Here is a 13,961-nt window from a genome sequence, read left to right on the forward strand (position 1 = left end):
CTTTTCTGAGTGCAGACAGTTTCCTGTTTTAAAGACGACTTCTGGGTTCAGGCCTGTTTCAAGATTAGCCAACGTGTTTCAGTGCACGCCATTAACATTAAGTAACTTAGAGGTAGAGTCTGCAGTTTGTAAACACAACATCCAAACTGGGCCCCTGAACGTCTATATTTTGTCATTGTGTGATCAAATTACTGCAGGGAAATCTGATTTTGAATGATTTGATTGATACCGCATTGAGTTTTTGGAGCACTTTATCAATATTTCACAGAGTGACAGTGGTTTTGTTTAGTATTTGAGCCTCCAGTCGATGGAGATTCCTCTGCACAAACAGTATCGACTGAACTGAAGAAGAATGAGCCTGAATCGATGGAAAGAAACTGTCTGTTTGTGCACATTTTTGTGTTTTCTTAGTACTATGAGAGTTTTTCTTAAAGAGACTTAAAGGGATAGTTCAACATTTTGGCAAACTGGCCCATTGCCATAATCCCTATAGTCATAGCAGTAGGTTCGTTACCTTTAATTGTCGGTGCAAGCTATTTTTAGAACGGCGGAGCAGAGCCGTGAGCTGCTCAGAGCTACACTACGGAGGCTCAGAGGTTTCCCTCATCAAACTCATCAAATACACAATCCAACAACTCCACAACGCTCTGGTGGACAAGTTGTGACCTGCACATTCACCACACTATGAGATAATAACACAACGTTACCAGACAGAGTTGTTTTAGAGGGAAATTCATGCAAAACCGCCGATGCACGTTGCCTTCAGGGACAGTTTTTCATCAAGCAGTCTCTGCATTTACCTCTAAAACAACTCTGTCTGGTAACGTTCTGTTATTATCTCATAGCGTGGTCACCGGTAACAATTTCACGTAGGCTACTGTGCCTCTCTGGGGAACACAGCAGACTTTGCCGCACAGCCGCACAGCTGCAGAACTGCAGCTGTGCTTTTTATTTACATACTGTTCAGCGTATTTTGAGAGTGTTTTCCGAGTTAGTTCATCACTGTTTCAACATGACCGGCTTTGGCATATGTTTGGGTCTTTTCAAGGCAAACCGATGGTAACTAGTTGTCTTGGGTCAGCTCGAGTCAAAACGTTACCTGGATACTGAGGAAATTGATGAATACGCAGAGAAACAGCTGTTGCCTGTGAGCTTGAGTCAAGTCAAGTCAAGTCAAATTTTATTTATAGAGCACATTTAAAATGACCGAAGTCGTCAAAGTCCTGTACAGGTAGAAAGTTAAAACAATACAGAAAGCAATACAACACAATTATACAATTTTACAAACATGCATGATACTACTGAGTGGCTCTTCGAATATTACTGTTGCCATAAGGCTTCTTTAATTCGATATTCTTTAACGTGTGGATGGAAACATGGTTATTGTCTGGACTCGGCCCTGTGGGTCTGAGGCCGAGCTGCTGCCATCTCCCTCTTTCTCTGTTTCTCTGTTTGCTGTTTTTCTTTTCTTTCTTTCTCTTTTTTTATCTGTTCTCATCGCGGCCAACGAAGCCTAAAATGCAGAGATTTACTGCTGCAACACCTCGGCCTGACAGGCAGCGCCGGCCTCTCACCGAGCGAGGCGTCGGCCCTGAGGGAGGCGGGCTGAGGAAGAGGAGGAGGAGGAGGAGGAGGAGGAGGAGGAGGAGGAGGAGGAGGAGGAGGAGGAGGAGGAGGAGGAGGAGGAGGAGGAGGAGGAGGAGGAGGAGGAGGAGGATGGAGGGAGAGATTGAAAAGCAGAGTTGTGTATCAGAGGAGCTGGCGTCCTGACAGCAGCGGCTCATAGTCGGCCTTTTGTTGCAGGCGACGGGGGAAACGGTTAAATCTGTGTTTGGTGGCGACGCACAGTCTGGTCCTGATGAGGATGAGGATGAAGAAGATGATGATGATGTTGGCTTCGTCGCCGTCTGGCAGTGACATCGCCGTCACGCCAAAGGAAAGGAAAAACCCGACCTTATGCATCATCATCATCATCATCAGAGTCTGAGATGCTCTGTGATAATAAACTACTACACTGCAAAAACTCCAAATCTTACCAAGAATATTTGTCTTATTTCTAGTCAAAATAATCTCATTTTACTTCAAATAAGACTCATCACATAAAAAGTAGCTTGTTTTTAAACACTTTTTACTTCTTTCAAGCAGATTTTCACTCGAAATAAGTAGAAAAATCTGATAGTGGAGCAAGTTTTTCTTTCTTATTAAGCATTAAAAAACTTGCTTCCACTGGCAGATTTTTCTACTTATTTCAAGTGAAAATGTGTTTGAAACAAGTGAAAATGATCTAAAAACAAGTTAATATTTAATGTGATGAGTCTTATTTTAAGTGGAAAGAGATTAGTTTTGAAGTAGAAATGAGACATTTTGACAAGAAATAAGACAAATATTCTTGGAAAGATGTTGAGTTTTTGCAGTGTACTGTACATTTCCCAGAATCTTCGGCCAAGACACAATATCAGTTGTTGTTGCCGTGTCCGAGACGCTGTCATGTTTCTGTTTCTGGCTCCGGTTCCTCGTCCTCTCTCTCGCTCGCGCCGCCGCCGCCGCAGGTTTTTGGCTCCGTCGTCGTGGTGATAGTAGAAGTTAGGAGGCAGAAGTGGGTCGAGGTTTTTTTTTAATGTGTTTTTGGTGTGTGTGTGTATCTGATCTCGGCTGACAGGAGCAGCAGAGATACTCGCCGTTTAGTCGCACAGTGTGAGGCGCTGGGGAAGATGATGATGAAGAAGTTGTAGTGGTGGCAGGGCCGTTACTAGGAATTCTGGGCCCCCTTAAAGAATACTAAAGTGGGCCCCTGCCCCTGACTTTTCCACTTTTTTTCATAGACTACGTATGTATTATCATTTCTTATTTAGCCTACTTTGTTTTGATGCTAATGCAGCATTACTATGAGTATCAGTCAGGGTCTTATGCAGAATAAATCAGTCATACAGAGATTAGACTACTGGGGGTTTTGTGGGCCCCACTGGGCGCTGGGCCCCTAGAATTATCATCACCTTTCTCCCCTATACAACGGCCCTGAGTGGTGGAAAAGGAAGAAGAGAGGGTAGAAATGGAAGAGGAGGAAGAGGAAGAAGGCGTAGAGGTAGAAGAAGAAGCAGTGGAAGTGGAAGAAGAGATAGAACAAGTTAGAACATGTAAAAGAGGAAGAGTGGGAAGTAGATTAAGAAGAGGTGGAAGTTGTAGAAGAAGGAGAAAAGGGGGAGGTAGATGATGATGATGATGATGAAGAAGAGTTAGAGGTAAAAGATAAAGAAGAAAGGGTAGAAATGTAAGAAGAAGTAGCAGAGGAGGAGGAAGTAGAGTGGAAGGAGAGATAGAACAAGAGGTAGAACAAGAAGAGTGGGAGGTAGATGAAGAAAAAGAAGGGGTAGAGATAAAAAAAATAAAAATTAGCGGTGGGAGGAGAGATGGAATAAGAGGGAGAGGTAGAAGAGGAAGTGGATAGAAGAAGTAACAAAGAAGAGGTAGAAAAGGGAGAAGAAGAGGTGGAGGTGGAAGAAGAAGGACAGGAGAAGGAAGGAGGAGGAGAAAAGGTAGAGGAATGTGAAAAGGGAAAGGTAGATGAGGAGAAGGTTTAGAAGGAAAAGAAGAAGAGGTTGAGGAAGAAAAAGTAGATGGAGAAGAGGAAGGGGAAGAAGAGGAGGAAGAGTAGAGTCTTCTGGGCTTCTCTCAGCATCATCAATAAAAGATGGAGGAAGAGACGGCGACAAAGAAAAAGATGAAGCAGCTCATTTGTTCTCGTTGATCTATGAGTCCAGAGGGACGAGAGTGTGTGTGTCCATATACATTACACATACAGACACACACTCACTCTGCTGGAGCTTCATCCACAGGTGTGTTTATGTGTGTGTGTGTGTGTGTGTGTTTATGTGTGTGTGTGTTTGATTAAAACACTAAAACCATGACTCAGTCTGTCGACAGAAACAATGACATCATCACCGAGCTGCTCCGTTGCTCCGGACGACGCAAACATCAGATCACAAACACATTAGTTTCTCTGACTCTTGTTGCTTTTCTTGGACTTTGCATCACGTTAGTGTGATGAACAAAAGTAAAATATAAAATATACATTATATTTTACATTCAAAACAACCACTGAAATATAAAATTACAAAACAACAATATAATTGTATAAAAGATTATTACAATGGCAAAAATTATGTCTTTTACATTCAAACGTGCTGTAAAAAGGATAAATGTGGTAATAAATGTGTAGATATAAAATCAGATTAGCCTATTAAGGTAATTAGAGAGACAGACAGACACAGAGACAGGACAGAGAAAATAATAAATAAAAGGTTCAAAAGAGAGTTCTCCTTCACTTTAAACCTGTTTTCCTCAGATTTATCCTCCCAGAATGCTGAATTTGGAGAAAACACGCTGTATTCAAATGAGGATAACTAAAAAGTGGAACATGCTACAAACTAACATTTTCCCCTGGTGAAAGAAGAGTGTCTCTCCTTTCATTTGAGATATTCTGTGTCATTTTAGTCAGAACACAACATATTCTGTGTCTGTGTGAAAAGTAGTAGAAATCCTCAAAAGTGCTGGCACTGGCTGTACACTGAGGGGAAAAAAAAACTTTGGAAGTGAATGAGTAAAGAAAACCAGACATGTATTCTTCCACAGCAGAAAATAGTTCCCTAGCGATTAGATAGAGATTAGATACAGATTTTTTTTTTGCCCTCCAGGTCACCGGCAAATCATGTGACTGAAAACTATGAATTGCGATTGCTAATTTAAAGGGATAGTTCAACATTTTGGCAAATTGTCCCATTGCTATAATCCCTAAGAATTTGTATAATTGTGATGTGTTTTTTCAGTTTAAACCAGTGAAACCAGATTAGAAACACTGTTGGTTTTAGTGTTTTAACAACAAAACGTAGAGCGACACCTGAGTTTGAGTCTGTGAACGAAGCTTCATGTTAGTGACAGAGTATAAAGTCATGAAGTTTACTGAGTGGAGTGTAGTAGTAGTGGAGTGTTATTGATTATAGTTTTTTATTGATTATAGATTGAGTTTCTCATGTGTAACAGTAGGTTGTGTTGGTTTTCTTTGTCTCTATCTTCCTGGTTGAATCTGAGTTTTAATCTAAAGTATTTGTCTCCTCTTCCTCCTCTTCCTCCTCCTCCTCCTCCTTCTTCCTCCTCTTCCTCCTCCTCCTCTTCCTCCCTCCTGCAGGCCAACCTCAACGACTCCCACAACCAGATGGTCGTCCACTGGGCCGGAGAGAAGAGCAACGTCATCGTAGCTTTGGCCCGGGACAGTGCCGGCGCCACGGGGCCTCGGACCAGCTCCGTAAGTTCACCTGAACACACGCACCTGAACGCACCGTCCTGAACGCACCTGAACACACGCACCTGAACACACCTGAACTCACCTCATAGATACTGACTAGATGCCGCGTTCCCAGGCAGCTCTATTTATTTATTTTATTTATTTATTTAAAAAGGACAGTGTGCAATGACATTAATTATTGAGACAATAAAAAGATGGCTGCACCAGATTTAGCGGAGCCGCTAATTTCCATCTGTAGTCCTGTAGCGACAAACATGGCAATAACAATTTGACAGACAAACGGTTGCGACAAACATGGCAATTAGTAATCCTACATAAGTACATAACAACATGACAGTATAAAAGCCTACCTGAAGTGCGCTAAGGTGTTTCTAAGTAATTGAGTGGAATGCATCAACGCAGCCGCCATCTTGGGCAGGGGGAAGCCGTGTCTACTTACTGCACTAGTCAACAGAGGCAGACGTCTATCAACCATTAAAATCGCCATAACTCACCGAATATTCAACCGATTTTCAAGCCGTTTGGTTTATTATAAATGTCAGACATATATTTATGATACAACAACAACAACAAAATATATGTATATAACTTTTTTTTTAATGTATTAAACATACACTTACATACTCAGACACACACCCACATGCATAAATACACTGAAATTTGTTCTACAATGGTCTGACCGGGTCTGACTGCTGGTCAGACGTTTATTTTGTCTATGGTCAGAACCCCTGCCCAAGATGGCGGCGCTATTGACGTACGCTGAGAAGCAGAAGGCGGCATCTAGTCAGTATATATATCTATGAACTCACCTGAACACACGCACCTGAACGCACCTGAACGCACCACCCCACAGTTTAAACACGGCACTAGTGACACTAGTTGAACGTGTTCATCAGGTTTCCTGTGATTACGTAACGAGTCACAGTCACTGAACGCAGCCTGGTTCGTCCTCCTGGTTCTGAACCTTTATTTAACCAGGCAGAATCACTTAAGAACAAGTTCTTATTTACAATGATGGCCTGACAAGAGGCATACGCTTCTTGAGGGGAGGGGGCAGGAGGGCTGTAAAGGAGAAAAGATTGGTTAAAGGACAATAGCAAATAGGCACAACTATACAAACATTCAGCAAGAACAAGAACATGTTTTCAGGTTCAATACTAATATTGATAATATTGATAAAAATCACAAAAAGCTCAATATTCATCTGGATCTGATCTCGTTCAATTTTTCTTTTACGACCTCTCAGAGTTCATGAAGACATAAAAGAAAAGTGACATTTATCAGCGACACCTCGCTTTAGATCCATTTTTAAATGTCAGAGATAATTCAGCATCTTGAGTTCATTAAAGGTTAATGGAGGAGGCTTTTATTTTGGCGTAGAGCTGAAGCTTCCTGTCTCTCTCAGAGTGTCTTTACTTTTCCAGGAGAAGCAACCGAGTCATTTCTATATCAGTTATGGTTTTATATCAATATTTCAGATTATTGTGGTTTATTATACAGTTTATGATTGTACCAAACTTTGTTTAATGTCTGTATCGATACAAAACCACAATTTGTCTGATGTTTATCTTCACAAAGAGAAGATTTATTTTCTTTTACTTTATTGTGCTGGCGTCAGAGGTTTTATCCTGGTAAGTTTAGTATTTCCATAACACCTTGATGGAACCTCTTCAGATTTGGCTCAAATATTCACTTGGACTCAAAGATGAACTGAGTGGACTTTCGTGGTCAAAGGTCAAAGGTCATGGAGATGGTCACCTAGTAAATGCAAGAACTCCTCCATAACACCTGGAGGGAATCCCCGTCTGCAGGGACAATCCGTACCGTATCTTCTTCATTATACTGTATTATATTGTTTATTATTTATATAATAGAATATATTAATTGTGAATGGATGAAAAGTTAACATTGTAACTTCTTCTAATTATTAACCTCTCAGTTTTACATACTGGAAAGTCGTGTGAATGATTGTTGAAGTGTTTTAAATCTGGCCACTTCATGCAACATAAACACACGGGGAAGACAAACGATAAACTTCTTTTATACTTATTCAGTTTTAATCTCGGCTTCTACTTGGTTTCATACATATATTCTTATTAAATTCTTGTTTTATGGTGGATTGCAAACTTTATGTAGATCAGATCTGGTATGGAGTTGGGACTTCTGGTGTGGAGTGGACTTGTGGCGGCGTCTTTGTCCCTGCAGACCAGTGGTGTAGTCTCTATGTGATACTCAGGTATACTCAGTATACCCACTGAAAATGCAAAAAATATTTCAGTATACCCAGTACAACAAAACTATCTAACTAAAGTAACCACTTTTCCTAGAATTATTTTGAGAAATGTTACCAATTTCAAGTCTCAATTTTTCTTTTTTACTTTTTTATTATTTTTTTCAAGAAATTTTACCCCTTTTTGTATTGTTTGCCCCTTTTTTTTTTGAGAGAAGAGAAATTTTGCCACATTTTTCTATAATTTTTTGAGAAATTTTACCATTTTTTTGGAGAAATTTTTCCACATTTTTTCTAAAAAATTTTGCGAAATCTTACCACTTTTTCTAGAATTATTTTAAGAAATTTTACCATTAAAAAAATGGTAATTTTTTTTTTCTAATCTTACCACTTTTTTCTAGAAATGTTTCAACTTTTTTGGAGAAATTGTACCACTTTTTTCCAGACATTTCTCTATAATCTTTCAAAAATGTACACCTAATTTAAACGTACATTGATTGTTTGTGTATTTCTGGTCCAATGGGGGTCCGTGGTCTAATTTGTGTCAATTTTGGGGTCCTTGATATAAAAAAGTTTGAGAACCACCAGTGATATAAGTATGTACAGTTTACCCACCTAAAAAGTAGAATACCCACTAAAGAAAATTAGACTACACCACTGCTGCAGACGGGTATTCTTGCAAATTTGGCCCAAGGTGAAAGGTCAAAGGTCACAGGAGTCTCACAAAAACACGTCTTTGTCCGTGTGAACTCCACATCTGGAGAACTTCCTGTGGGGAGTTTCTTCAGATTTGACTGGAGGATGAACTGATCTGGAGTTTGTCAGTCTAAAAGGTCAAAGGTCAAAGGTCACGATGATGTGATGTGCAGCTGATCAGTACGCTCCGTCTGCAGGTCTACGTCTCCTACGACTACGGGACCACCTTCATGCTCGTCTCGGAGCGCTTCCAGCTGCTCGGGCCCAAGTTCAAGGACGGCAGCAAACAGATCATCTCCCAGTTCTACCACAGCCCCGCAGACAACCGGAGGGTGAGTTACCACGACGACAACACAACGTCACAACATCATCCTCGATCCTTTTAGATTCAGATTTTATTTTATTTTGCACCGTTAAAAACAAACAAGTAAAAAGAACAATTAGATAATTTGCTGGAAGAGGAGAAAACCCAAAGAGCTTATTAGACGCCTCCACCTGGAGTTAACAATGAGATATAAAGTCATACAAAAAGATAAAAGAACACACAAATGAACAAAAGAAATATGTAAATTATAATAATAAAAAAAAATTATCAGAAGTTTATTTACTTGAAGCAAATCAAGAGTTGATATTCCTGTGTTTATGACACAAACGGGAGCTTCCCACTGCACGTGAACACACCGAGCGTCAACTTGGGACTTTGAATTAGACCTAGTTTTACAAACATGTCGGCTTGCTTGAAGTAAATTAACTTCTCGGTGCATGTTTGAGGAGCCATCTGACGCTGGCTGTGGGAAATAATTACAGCTTTGAGGGATGTAAACAGCCTGAGCAGCTGAACTTGCATCCGCTTCCATTCATTGCTGCCGTGGCGATGCGGGGACAGACACAACTACCGCAAAACAGGAGACATTAAACTGAAAATCTTCAGATTCCTTCTTTTAGACCTAAAATGTTAGAAACATACAGCCCCGAGTTGAATTTGCCCGGAATTGTCCTTTAAATTGTAGCAGGTATTTAAAGATGATCACATGCACAGTTTAACTTGAACGTTAAGAGATGGTTCCTGGATAACGGAGCACAGACGTCCAACTCCTTAGATATTTTATCTTTCATTATCTCTGTCGTCGTCGGTCGATGGCGATCCTGAACACCAGACGCTGTAACAACATCGTTTCTTCCTCCTCCTCTTCCTCCTCCTCAGTATCTGTTCGTGGACTCCACCAACAACTACCTGTGGAACACCTTTGACTTCTGTAAGAGCGTGCAGGGCTTCTCGCTGCCCTTCAAACCCACCGACCTGCTGCTGCACAGCCGGAGATCCAACCTGGTGCTCGGCTACGACAGCTCCCACCCAAACAAGCAGGTAAATCACCACCGCCACTTCCTCCTTTTTCCTCTTCCTCTTCCCCCTTTTCCCTTCTTCTTCACTGTGATGAGTCAGAGCTGCAGCGCTGAGCCGTCAGATATACGTCGACCGGTGTGTTTTTTATTTCCTCGTTTGCATCGATTAACACACTCGCATCGTGTGTTGTTATGGAAACGAAGAGGAGAGACTTGATTTAGTTTTTTAAATATTTTTTTACTTCCATTGTCTCCAGTTCAGAGCTACAAATGGCTTCTCACTGTTTCTCGTCACATGTGTAAGAGCCGAAGCGAAGGAATGAGCTTGACCTACATTTTTACATTGCACCCCCTCTCCCCTCCTCTTCTCTCTCCTTCTCCTCCTCTTCCTCCTTCTCTCCCTCTTTCCTCTGTAGCTGTGGAAATCGGACGACTTTGGGGAGACATGGGTGCTGATCCAGGAGCATGTGAAGACCTACTTCTGGTAAGAAAAACCCTCTGAACACATGAGACTCTGTCAGACATCGTTGTTGTTGGAGGAGGAGTCTGAGTTTAACAACAATAACAAAATCTTTTAGACACTTTTATACAGAAATAAGGAAATAAAAGGAAAATGAATCAAGTCAATCAAGTTCTAAAATATAAGTGTAATCATTTTTAAGTGTCTTTATAAAGAAATAACCTGTAATAATAATGCATTTTATTTGTAAGCGCTTTTACAAATGCTCAAAGACACTTTACACTTTAAAAATCATGAAATAGGGCAAGTCAGAGTGGAATTCAATTAAATACAGCAATAAAACAGTATAAAACACAAAAAACAGTATAAAACACACAAAAATTATGTATTAAAATGCTATTTAAGAAAAGAAAAGAACTGTATTGACAATGTATATTATATGATAATGGTATGATGGCAGATCTTTCACTAATAATAACAATTATAACAAAAGAAACTTGAGAAATGCAGCAGAACATGAACATTAAAAAAACATATGAACATGAAATCATGTTAAAAAAAACATTAAAGATGGATTATTGGTAAAATAATAATAATTTGAGCTGCATGATGTGCAGGAAACGTCATATTGTGAAAATAAGGACAGATGTTGTGATTGTGATTTCAAAATGGACATGATTTGCCGTCCAGGGCGTCTCTATGGCAACACTTATGGTGCTGATGATGCACAACGATGTTTTGACATATTTACCTTTTATCAAAACAAAATTGCAGCTCCGTTGATTTCGATGTTTTGCACTTTGTCAAAATGTGATTTTTATTCCTGAGCTGTTTTTGTTCAGTCGTGGTCACAGAAGTTCAGAGGTTCATTTGATGGATAGATATTGTGTTAAAGGACACAACATTTTGGCAAATTGGCCCATTGCCATAATCCCTATAGTCATAGCAGTAGGTTTGTTACCTTTAATTGTCGGTGCAAGCTGTTTTTAGAACGGCGGAGCAGAGCCGTGAGCTGCTCAGAGCTACGCTACGGAGGCTCATGGGATTTCTTGGTTTCCCTCATCAAACTCATCAAATACACAATCCAACAACTCCACAACGCTCTGGTGGACAAGTTGTGACCTGCACATTCACCACGCTATGAGATAATAACACAACGTTACCAGACAGAGTTGTTTTAGAGGGAAATTCATGCAAAACCGCTGATGCGCGTTCCCGTCTGAGGCAGTTTTTCATCAAGCATAAAACAACTCTGTGTGGTAACGTTGTGTTATTATCTCATAGCGTGGTGAATGTGCAGGTCACAACTTGTCCACCAGAGCGTTTTGGAGTTGTTGGATTGTGTATTTGATGAGTTTGATGTTGAACTATCCCTTTAATGCGTCCAGAGTCAGAGCCAGTGGACCAACACAAGACGGCTGCCTGTGAGTTACGTCTGTGCGTAGTCGGATCCACCTGACACAACCCCACATCCAAAAACCAGAACTATCCCTTTAAAATCTTGACTATAATCTTGACAGATGAACCTGTGAACTGCAGCTTGGCCGGTTGGTTGGTTGGCGGTTGTACTACAGGAGGAGGTTGTGTTGGTTTGTCTTCATGGTTTGCTGCGAAGGGGAACTTGATGTGTGCGGGTTTAATGGAGGAAATAGATTCTTAACCTTTTTACGTAAACAACTTTCATTCTGCTCCTCAGTGGTTCTTCTGTTCTCAGTCATATAACTTGTGAGGCCGGTTTATTTCTACTGTCTGCACCCGTTCAGTGGTTTGCAGAGGCTTGGAAATGCATTAAAGATAGAACATTAAGATGACATTAAAATTGCATTCAAAAACAATAAAAACAAATTTGAATAAGTGAGAATATTTAAATAGTCATTAAGATTGTAAGGAAATGCAAACACAGCACAACATCCCAGACGGGGCTGCAGGATATGAAATAAACAGATTGTATTGTGTTGCAGTTATTTTGGCAGATTTTAGTTGGAATGACAGTTTAGAGCGATCATTTGATTTTAATTGGAAAAAATATTAAAGTGATGATTAGTATGTAGACGCCAAAACACAGAGAGCTTACATAAAACAAAACTAAATTCATGTTATTATTTCTCTTTGGTTTTAAATTGCCCTTCGTAATGTTTTAATGTCTTTGAATGCAAAGTTTGTCCTGGTCCGCCATGTTTTTAGTTTTTCTGGCGTAGAGCGTCTTGAACATCTGAGTTTTCAACTTGGAGATTCAGAGTTCTGAGTTGTGTTGAACGCAGCATAATAAATTGATTCAACAAGTTACCTTAACAAGCTAAACTGTTCCACAACATCTGTAGTTTATCTTATCTTAACCGTAAGTAAATATTGTATATTTCATAACGTTTTAAAGGGACATATTATGGAAACCAGCCCAAAAAATGTGAGAATTGACAAAAAAATCTGTAATGTGCAGGCACCCTGTAGGTTGAAATCCATGTGGGTTTATGAGCTGTTCCCTGTTGTCTGACAATGATGTCATTCGTTTTTTTGAGCTTGCATAGCCCCACCCCTACCTGGGACCGGTAGCAGTGGTTCATTTACATTTAAAGGGACAGGCACTGAAACCAGCCGTTCTGAACAGGGCTGTTTTGAGAGGATGAAAAGACCTGTGATGTTTGATCCTTGGGGGATTTTGACCAAAGCACGTCACAGACATGTCTTTAAGACACCTGGGGACTATTTTAATTTGTGGAAAAGAGGCAGAATATGTCTCCTTTAATGTATTTTGGCATTTGAATGCATTTTAATCGATGTTTTACCATTGACGGTGTGGTTCTGCACAGGTGCTGCAGATTGTTGATGACTGATTCTCAGAGAAGTCGGGGAGATTTTTTTCTTTGACTTTCCCATGTGGGAATCCAAATTCCGAGTTGTCTTGAAAGCAGCATTAGCTTATTACATTAGCATGTTGTCTTAAAGGAATAGTTCAACATCAGCGGTTTTGCATGAATTTCCCTCTAAAACAACTCTGTCTGGTAACGTTGTGTTATTATCTCATAGCGTGGTGAATGTGCAGGTCACAACTTGTCCACCAGAGCGTTTTGGAGTTGTTGGATTGTGTATTTGATGAGTTTGATGATGGAAACCAAGAAATCCCATTAGTCTCCGTAGCGTAGCTCTGATCAGCTCATGGCTCTGCTCTGCCGTTCTAAAAATAGCTTGCACCGACAATTAAAGGTAACAAACCTACTGCTATGACTATAGGGATTATGGCAATGGGCCAATTTGCCAAAATGTTGAACTATCTCTTTAACTTATTACTTTAGCTTGTTATAATATCGTGTTAGCATCATCTTATATGTTTGATTTAATTTGATTACACATGACAACAGTCCTCATTTCTCTGTGAAACACCGACCTGTTGTGAACAAAACAGTCGACTTGACGGAGATTTCCAGTCGTTTGCTGCTGTGGCCTGGTTTGATCAGTGAGAAACTGGCTGTGGAGGAGAAGCAGCCATTTGAGCCGCACAACTGCAAACAGTCAGACAATGAAATCACTGATTGCTCGCCCCCCACCTCCCCCAACCCCACCTCACCCCCTCCCCCTCCCTCACCCCCTGTTCCTGCCAAAAGCCTCAGCAATTTGAGTGTGTTACTTTAAATTTAAATGAAAGCAGTCGCGCAAAGGCACAAGGCAGCGATTCAGACTGAGGGAAAACAAGAGGGATGAGGGGGAAACGAGGACGAAGCAGCAGCATCATCACAGGGCTCTGACGGCCGCCTGTTGATACATGAGTGTTCACATGAATAAACGTCTCCTCTTCCTCCTCCTCCTCCTCCTGCTCCTCCGCCGCCACTCGATGGGGCAACTCCATGTACCTGAACGCACCTCACCACCTGGATCGTCGTCGTTTTGAACTGCACGACACCCGATGAGGAATCAGATAGTTCATTCATTCATTTCAT

The 13,961-nt window shown here is 40.7% G+C and overlaps 1 protein-coding gene across 1 annotated transcript in view; it reads left to right on the forward strand.

Moving 5' to 3' along the window:
* sorl1 (sortilin-related receptor, L(DLR class) A repeats containing) overlaps positions 1-13,961 on the forward strand; it is a 128,287-nt gene that overhangs the window by 23,309 nt on the left and 91,017 nt on the right. Inside the window, exons 2-5 of the mRNA XM_085794812.1 lie at positions 5,183-5,299; positions 8,423-8,557; positions 9,430-9,591; positions 9,986-10,053. Of these exons, the coding sequence (XP_085650938.1) occupies positions 5,183-5,299; positions 8,423-8,557; positions 9,430-9,591; positions 9,986-10,053 (482 nt within the window). The remainder of the gene's footprint in view (positions 1-5,182; positions 5,300-8,422; positions 8,558-9,429; positions 9,592-9,985; positions 10,054-13,961) is intronic.

The sequence above is a fragment of the Trachurus japonicus genome, chromosome 13 (assembly GCF_045865225.1).
Source record: "Trachurus japonicus isolate A0001 chromosome 13, Traja_1.0".
In the NCBI taxonomy this organism is placed as follows: Eukaryota; Metazoa; Chordata; class Actinopteri; order Carangiformes; family Carangidae; genus Trachurus; species Trachurus japonicus.